At 34.2% G+C, this 9,633-nt stretch overlaps 2 protein-coding genes across 2 annotated transcripts in view; both read left to right on the top strand.

Annotated features, from left to right (window-relative positions):
- The window catches only part of LOC104705066 (protein IQ-DOMAIN 1-like), a 3,075-nt gene extending 2,769 nt beyond the window's left edge, over positions 1-306 (top strand). Inside the window, exon 7 of the mRNA XM_010421059.1 lies at positions 303-306. Coding sequence (XP_010419361.1) covers positions 303-306 — 4 coding nt within the window. The remainder of the gene's footprint in view (positions 1-302) is intronic.
- Positions 6,650-8,364, top strand: LOC104703168 (serpin-Z3-like). Its single transcript, XM_010419129.2, has 2 exons — positions 6,650-7,093; positions 7,391-8,364. The coding sequence occupies exons 1-2, from the start codon at positions 6,716-6,718 to the stop codon at positions 8,177-8,179; spliced, it is 1,167 nt and encodes a 388-aa protein (XP_010417431.1). The 5' UTR covers positions 6,650-6,715; the 3' UTR covers positions 8,180-8,364.

The following is a 9,633-nucleotide window of genomic DNA, read 5'->3' as shown; positions in this document are numbered from 1 at the left end:
AAAAAAAAAAAAAAAAAAACCTTATTTTGATATAAGGACTAAACGTGTTGAGACCTTATTTTGATTATATTGTTTTCGTTGAGTGAGTGAGTATATGTCTGTTTCACAGTTCAGTTTGGTTTTTCATTTTTTTTTAACTGCTTAAACCATTTACTTTGCATTAATGTTTGAAAATAGTAGTTGAAATCAAAATGAAGGTTCATTTATTTGTTCTCCTCGTGCCCAGACCGTCACCATCCATTAAGAACACTACAAAGAATGGACGATATAGCTTCGGAATTTATCACATGATTTTTTTGTAGCTAATTTTTGCGATGATTTGTTACTAATTAGTTACAAAAATTAAATTAAAAGTTTAGTAGCAAAATTTTAGTAATTTGTTATAATTAGTGACACCATTAGATACAAAAAAATAGTTTGTGAGAAATAGCACTGACAAGCAACTATACTTTTGTGACAATTGTAAACATATTTTACTAATTTATTTTGAGGTAATTAGTTACACTTAAGTAAGGACATTGTTGTAACAAATATACCTACTATTATGATTAGTAACTTAATTTGTAGTAACTAGTTACTAATTATTTTTGTAGTAAATAGCTACAGAGAAGTAACAATATAGGTATAACAAATATACTCACTATTTTGTATACTAACAAAATTGAAATAAATAGTTCCAATAATTCTCACAAATTATTGTCACAATTTAAAGGTGTAGATCATTTATAATGACGTTAACTTCAGTACACTAAAATAGATATGTGATTTTTAACATATTGTAACATTTTCGAATAATTTTACTGTAAAAGATAACAGTAATAATTAAAACAAAATAAGAAAATCATGAGGCATAAACAGAATAACAAAAATTGGCATTACATAATTGTTCACTGTTTTAGGGAAGCAAAAAAAAACTTAAAAAGACTAATAAAGCTTAAACAGAATAACAAAAACTATTTTGAAGCACCCGTTTTACTGAAACCATAGTACTTGAGTAAAGTAAACATAAGAAAAAATTCTATTAATGTCAAATTTGAGTATTGCAAAGCACATAAAAGAGAGAGTAATATATATAGGTGCAATTTACCTGCAAGTGCATTTGTTGGTGCTAGCAAGTTGGTAGATAACTTCATTCAACCTATCCACTTCATCTTCCAATTCACTCATCTTCAACAACTTAGCTTCTAAATCACGAACTCTGATCCTCAAGCCAATTACTTCTGTTTCATCATTGGATGTTGTTGTGGTGCGATTCTGAAAAAATGTTGACGGAGTGGGACCAAGTCCAACACAACGAACACGACCAGGCTGTTCAGTCCCAAATACTTGAGCGAATTCATCAATTGAATTTGAGGTAGTGCTGTTCCCATATGTGTTTCCAGCGTTTTGAGTTATCTTCTCTTCTAGTTGCTCCTGAAAGTAAAACAAATTACCAGAAAACTTAACTAACTGCTCGATGAAGATTCAGTAAAAGGAAAGCATAAATAAGAAGAGAAGATAAGATTATAGTAATTGGCTATAATAAGAAAACTCACCGATAGTTCTCTTGCTTGTTCATTAACAAAACTTCCATTAGCTTTTTGGCGTGTACACACAAACATCTCTCCACGGCTGGGTCGTTTACCCGTCTTGAGAGTCTAGACATTTATACAAGAGAAATCAAATAAGAAACAAATGAAATAATAAAGTACAAAGAGCACTTACAATTTCTTTAGCCTTCCGAGCAATACTTTTTTTCCCTAAAGTATGTGGAGTCTTGTAATGGCTCCTACTCTTCACATTTTGAGCTCTCAACTTCTGAAACTCGATGAAGATGTAAAAAACTTAAGGAACTCATAACATTATATTACAACACAGTAAGATGATTGGTATCTTACCTTAGCTTTTTCATCAAACTGCAATTTCACAAAATCTTGTCATTGCTCTTTTGGAATAGAATTTGGTCGAAGCTCTATAGCTTCCTCTGGAGTGTTATGGCGAAAAAATTTCCACAGACGAGTTTTATGACTTTTGCACTTTTGACTTAAACTTTTCAGCATAAACTTTTTGATCTTCTCATTAGAAGGATCAAAAAAAAACTTAGACTGCATATAAGTTTGAATAGAGATATATAGTTAAAAGTCATGTTGATAGTTGTACATTCTAGAAAATTTGACCATTATCATACCTGAATATACTCCCAAGCCTCATCCTTTTGCCATATTGGAACCTTTCTCCAATCCACATAATTTATAGGAAATTTTTTTGACATCAGTACTTAACATACCAAGCCAAGTACCAAATAAACCTCCACTTCCTCCTTCAGGTTGATTATGGGGACCAAACTCAAGGATGACTTTACGATTCTCCATTTCCCAAAAATTTTGTGCAGTAAGGTGTTCCTGAGTTACAATTCCATCTGAACCTGCAAGAAAAAAACATGGATGTAAATTTGATAATGACTATTATATTTAGAAGTTAAGACTGTGTTATTGTACCTATCACATTAACCACCCATTTTCCTTGCTCACGCCCTTGTGTATGCAGAGTATTGGAAGTATTCTGACGAAGTTCCTCATGAATATCATTTGTTTCATTATCTGTTCCATCTTGTGTTTCGTCGGAGTCATAGGTAGACATCTGTATATAACTTTTAAAAGACTCGATTATTTTTAATTAGAACAGGGAACGAAAATAAAACATAACCGAAGTGAACTTGAACAAAGACAACAAATAACATCCAACATACAAGTCCTCCAAGCAAATAACATCCGTTAACGTCTTCTATAATATTATGATTTAATCAACATCAAATTCTATCAGTATCAACAAAAGTTAGAAATTCCAAAACTCTGTTTTTTTAAAGCTATTCTTCCATGAAGGAAGTGGTAATTTCATCACTAGTTTTTCTTGTAGACAAGCGAGTGAGCATATATATGAACAATGAATACATGTACAAAACAATGAAACTCAAACAATCATATACTCACCAAAATTAGAGTCAAAACCGGAGACACTTTCAAAGACGGAGATGGAGACGGTGATGGTTGTGTTAAATCGGAGGCTGATACGTAATCGAAGGTTAATGTAAGTGAATCAAGAGAATGAAGGGATTGAGTGATATATGAATGAAGGTGCTAGATCTTTTGGCCAAGTCAGAGACCTAATCGTAAGTTTACTCTGTTTCTCATGTGATTCACTTTACGTTCAGTATAAGTCTTTTAAGTTATCCTTGTTTCAACACTATTATGTTTTGTTTGTTTGTAGAGACAAAGAGAAGGCATTGAGCCTTCCATGTTGCGTGTATTGAGGGAGACTCATCGAAGACGTGACGGGACTTATGTGGATGGACGTGCACAGTCAATTGACGAAGAACTTCAAAGACAAATGGAAGCCATCTCTCAAGCTTCTGTCTGCAGTCCCAATAATGGCTCAGAGATCACACAGCTTGATGAAGATGAATTGTACTTGAAGGTAACAGTTTCAATTCTTACTCAATCCTCATTGTTTTAAACGTTTAATTGCCTATTCCCTAACAGTTTCAACTAGCTAGATTCTTATACTACAAACATATAAAACATAATTACCTTGTTAGACACAGTAGTTAAAAATTTTTTGTAGAAAACACAATCCACAAAGATTCGTTCCTTTAATTGATTAAAATAGGGTGTAATTGTTCAATCTCATTTTTGAAAAAGAAAATAGATTCGTTAGTATACTAAATGTATTTGTCTCAAACTGTTATTATTATATTGCTGTTCTTTTGTTTTCTCTTTAGCTTGTTTAGCTTGTTAGTATTTGACTCAATCTCATTTTCTCTTTAGCGTCGTTAGTATTTACGTTCATACATAAGAAGAGCTTGGTTAGGAATGTTATCGAGTTATTCTCAGGGTCCAAAAGTTATGTTAAGTTACCAACTGTTTTAAATGCCATTGGTTTGTTGTTCTCTTCTAACAATGTTCTATCTTTGAAGTTTATGAAAGTGTTTTCTAACTTGTTTTTTTTTTTCAGTATGTACCATCTCATAATGGGAGGATATTTGGTCGTGGAGAACAGTTTTCTAATCTTGAGCGTGGGGAAAGCTCTGCTGGTGCAATAACCAGAATTTCACTTGAACGTCAACTCTTCACATTGCAACAGCAACTGGCTGCTGTGGTTGAGCACATGAAGAAGTACTTGCCTGAAAGAGCGACCATCAACTTCCCTTCTGCTCATCCCACAAAGCACCGGAGCTGGCCCATCTCGCTTCAACAATAATCATGATGCTGAACCTGGTAATCCACCAGAGGAAGATGCTGAAGGTACTCCCATAGTTTCAGATCCTAACCAAGTTCCTAATGAGGCAAACCAAGAAGATGAAAATGTTGATGAGGACAATGCTGGTGCAAGTTGGTGAAGGGAATGGTGAAGTTAGCCTCTATCTCTTTTGCTTATCAAGTTTTCATATGTTATCTCTCCCTCTGTTCTACTTTTGAAACTCTGTTTATGAATGCTTGTTTTTTGGAGGTGGGAATGTATGATCCAAGTGATTGTGTTCTACTTTTGAAACTTTTTTATGAATGCTTGTTTGTTGGGTTTTATGTTAATTTTGGTTTTTATGTTCTATATAACTGGTTTTAACAAACGATTATCTCAATTTCTGAATATTCTCTGTTTGGGAATATAGTCTGTTACCAAAAAAACACGTAACAAACATAATATACTGTGTTTGTGAAAATATTCTGTTACCAGAAACACGTATCATGTCCGTAATAAAATTTTGTATATGCGACGAGAATTTGTGACGAGTATCACGTCCGTAATCTGTTACCAAACATAATATACTCTGTTGGTATTTGCGACGAGAGTTTGTTACAATTAAATTTGTTGTTGATAAGAACAAAAAATATTGTATCAAGTTGTGGCTAATTTAGTTACGGATCTAGTGACAATTATTTGTGGCTATTTGTTACAATACCAAACATCTCTAGCTTGTAGCCCGTACGTTACAAGATAAACGTAGCTCAACGTAGCAAATTAGCAACCGGTAGTTTGTGAGGATTAATAACAAATTGTTACAAAAGTATTGAAACAAATTTGACACAAATTGACACAGTTTTATTAATAACAAATTGTAGCAAATTTATCACAACAAACTTGTAGTATTCGTAGCTATTAACGACAACTTAGTGTATGGGAAAGTCGTAACAATCTGTTACACTTTTTCTGAGACAACCTTGAAGCAAATGGACACAAGAACATTTGTAACAAATTTGTAGCTTAATTGCTACAATTTCTCACAAACGTTATTTAGCAACTAACCTATAGGCGCAAAACAAAATTCGAAACAATTTTGTAGCAACTTAGATTTTGTTACAAATATTAATGCATGGCTATTATATTCTTCGTAACTATACAACACAATCTTTGTTGTGGAACCACTCCCTATCGGTAGGTATTCTATTTCTAAACTGCTCCAGCCCAAAAATTTTCAACAAGTGAACATAAAAATAAATGACATATGTAGTCAAGTTAATTTTGTTATTGCCTCTCACCATGTATCATCGTAGTTACGAAATCAAGGTGTTACAAATTTCTTCTTGAAAGATGGCAACATTCTTGTTGCATATAAAAATTGTCACCCTAACGATTTGAGCCTATTTGATTCCACACTCCATCTGAGTTACTACTCTTTTGCTTTTCTAAACCAATTTATATGCCAAAAAAATCTAAAATATATTCAACTCCTTAATTAGTGAATCACTAGATTACATTCAACTTTTTGCTTAAGTACATATATGTACTTAATAACACATATAAGTACATATATGTACATGTTTAAGATAAAATAAAAGCTAAATACCTCACTAACCCGGTCGGACTATATATTTAACCGCAATCCATATGCTTCTCCTGTTTGGCTTCCGGTCCGATTTTGTAGTATTGGTCCACGATACAATTATCCGTGTTAGAGTAATAGAGTTTTATAGTATTGGTCCGCGGTAAGATTTTTTCGCAGACACCTAGCTAAAGTAGCTGTACTTTCTTATTTTTTAATCATTGTCGATTTAATAATCTCTATTATGTAGACATTAACGTTAAGAAAAAACAAGTTAAAACAAATGTTTATGTGCAAGTCAAATGTATTTGAAACAATCAACCATCACACATTCACATCTGCATATCTATATAATTTAGAAGTTAGAACCATTCTTCCCGACCTCTCCTGGAAAAAAGATGGAGTCAGGAAAATCAATTGAGNTTAATCATGAATAACACATATAAATACATATATATATGTACATGTTTAAGACCCATAAAATAAAAGCTAAACACTTCACTAACCCGGTCGGACTATATATTTAACCGCAATCCATATGCTTCTCCGGTTTGGCTTCCGGTCCGATTTTGTAGTATTGGTCCACGATACAATTATGATAATTGAATAATCCATGTTAGAGTAATAGAGTTTTATAGTATTGGTCCGCGGTAAGATTTTTTCGCAGATACCTAGCTAAACTAGCTGTACTTTCTTATTTTTTAATCATTGTCGATTTAATAATCTCTATTATATATGTAGACATTAACAGAAAACAATTGAAAACAAATTTTTATGTGCAAGTGTTTGTTGGGGTAATAAGTCAAATGTATATGAAACAATCAACCATCACAACATATTCACATCTGCATATCTAAAATTTAGAAGTTAGACTTAGAAGTTAGAACCATTCTTCCCGACCTCTCCTGGAAAAAAAAGATGGAGTCAGGAAAATCAATTGAGAAACAAAACGACGTCGTGGTAAGACTAGCTAAGCAAGTTATCGATACCGTTGCCAATGGCTTCAATCTTGTCTTTTCACCGACGTCAATTAACGTTCTGCTCAGTCTCATCGCCGCCGGTTCTAACTCTGTCACCAAAGAACAAATCCTCTCATTCCTCATGTCACCGTCAACGGGTCACCTCAACTCAGCCTTAGCCAAGCTCACCGATGGGGGCACTGAGAGAAGTGATTTGCGCTTATCTGCGGCTAACGGTGTATGGATCGACAATTCTGTTTCTTTGAAGCCTTCCTTTAAAGAGCTTTTGGAGAACTCTTACAAGGCTACTTGTAGTCAAGTTGACTTTGCAACCAAGGTAATTTTTTCCGTTATGGGTAAACTTTGCTTTAATTTTTTTTTTGCTTTTGTTTTTATAACCGGGATACGGTATATTATGGGGCCAAAACTTAGACTTATCTCTAAAAATTATAAAAGCAGAGCATTCTTGTTATTTAAGATGTTCACAATGGTTTAAAGGGAGTTTTCTCGATCATCATAGATGTTCATGGCTTAATTAGACCCATATGGCGATTTCTTTAATTCCTTGAGTTTATATATGTTACATCCAATTTGTGGAATGATTAATCAAAAGTTTTATTGCTTTATCATGAAGCCTGGTGAAGTGATTGATGAGGTAAATACATGGGCTGAAGTCCACACCAATGGACTAATCAAAGATATTCTTTCACGCGATTGTATGGAGACTATAGAGACCATCCGTAGTAGCACACTTATTCTAGCAAATGCAGTCTACTTCAAAGCAGCATGGGGTAGAAAATTTAATGCAAATTTGACAAAAGATAATGATTTTCATCTTCTTGATGGTAACACGGTGAAAGTCCCATTCATGACCAGTTACAAGGACCAATACCTAAGAGGCTATGATGGTTTCCAAGTTTTACGCCTCCCTTATGTAGAGGATCAACGTCAATTCTCCATGTACATTTATCTTCCTAATGATAAAGATGGATTAGCTGCTTTGCTTGAGAACATAAGCTCGGAACCAGGATTTCTTGATAACCATATTCCACTCCATCGTATATCAGTAGATGCTTTCAGAATTCCAAAGTTTAACTTCTCTTTTGAGTTTACAGCTTCAAAGGTTTTGAAAGATATGGGCCTGAATTCGCCTTTTAGTTCTGAAGGTAATTTAACTGAGATGGTTGATTCGTCTTGGAAAGGTGACAGCCTGTACGTTTCAAGCATACTTCATAAAGCTTGCATTGAGGTGGATGAGGAGGGAACCGAAGCTGCAGCCGTCTCTGTTGCCATCATGGTGCCCCAATGTTTGATGCGGAACCCGGATTTCATAGCTGACCATCCATTTCTATTCACGGTGAGAGAAGATAAGAGTGGAGTTATTTTGTTCATGGGTCAAGTTCTTGATCCTTCTAAACATTGATTGTATTTTGTGGTGTGATGACGACCAGACTAATTAAGTCTCTTTCTCATTTTACGTTTTGGATAATAACAACAGAGCCTTGTTCGGATTCCCATGATGTAGGAACCACTGCTCTTTGTGTGCTTTTTTCCATTGTGTGTCCTACTCCTACCTAGTGAAAGAACATAAGTAGTATGTTTGTTCTATTTTGTGTCTATTTCTGGTATGATGGAACTAAGTTTGGTGGTACTACTTATTGCTTTGTGTGTAAACAAGTAGAAGAGATTCTAGTCAAGAGATATGCAATTTTCATTATGATTTTATCTTATTCAGAAGCCAATGTGTATTGATCTTTTAAAATTTAACTCTGACATATGAAAAACAAATGAGATAATTCAGTTTTATTTTTGACGAAATGTATTCGAACACAAGAAGCTATTTAGTGTATTTATCACTATAGAACCTTTCTTCCCCACCTCTTTTGGAAACGAGAAAGGTCAATTGAGAAGCCAACGGTGTCGTGGTAGACTCAAACTCGACACCAACATGTGGCAAAAAAAGTAAACAAGATTTTACGATTTCAGATCACGATTAGTTTAAATTGGTTAATTGGGATTTTTTTTATAAATTGGGTGGAATTATAAAATTTGTAACTAGTATATGGTAAATTAGGTAGATGTAGAAAGTATAAAGTGATTCTCCTTGAACACCTAGCTATAGTACATAGGGATTATTACAAACAGCTTTAAAGCAAAAGTTCTTTTTTTGACATCTATGCAACAAACTTGGATTAAAGGCTATACATCAATTGTTTTTGAAAGAGATTGTGAAGTTCCTATTCACACCATCAACAAGCTAAGTCAGCAAAAGATGGGCTTCGATCATCAATGTACTTCAAGACTTGAAGTTTTGGTCTTTGAAATTTACTAATATTCGATTTGTTCATATTAGTAAATCAAAGGAACAGCTCGCGGCAAGGTTTGTGAATCGAAAAGAAGCTTCTGTAAGAAGAGAGAGGGCTTTGGCATATGCTTACAGCCATCATGTATATATAGATAAATAACAACTTCATTATGAACTTATTCGTATTCACAGTATTGATGCTGGAAAATATAACAGCAAACGTGGAGAAACTCTTCAAAACTTCCACAATAGAGAATGATGGACACAAACACAAGTAACGTGAATAATGCGCAACCTCTGAAATCTAAGGCTAGTTTGGAAACAAAGAGAAACTTGGATACAAACACAACAGACTGGGGTTGGAGTTGGCTTAAGTGGTGGATGGCTTCTCGTCCGTGGGATCCTGAATCTAACGACGATCAAGTCTCCTTCAAAAGCTCTCTCAAACGCGCGCGAAAACAACATCAAGACTTCTCCTGCCAGATCTAAAACACAAAAGTCAGCCAGCCAAAGTTCTATTCAGTGGCCTGTAAACAATGGATCCAAGAGCAAAAAGAGCGAGGTTACTAATC

This window comes from Camelina sativa, chromosome 7, assembly GCF_000633955.1.
Source record: "Camelina sativa cultivar DH55 chromosome 7, Cs, whole genome shotgun sequence".
Taxonomy (NCBI): Eukaryota; Viridiplantae; Streptophyta; class Magnoliopsida; order Brassicales; family Brassicaceae; genus Camelina; species Camelina sativa.
This window is presented reverse-complemented; position numbering and strand designations above follow the sequence as displayed.

Bases quoted from the DNA above. Each gene is read 5' to 3' on its own strand.
- LOC104703168 (XM_010419129.2), top strand. From the start codon at position 6,716: ATGGAGTCAGGAAAATCAATTGAGAAACAAAACGACGTCGTGGTAAGA. The intron at 7,094-7,390 runs GTAATTTTTTCC...TTTATCATGAAG, and splicing joins AAGTTGACTTTGCAACCAAG to CCTGGTGAAGTGATTGATGA.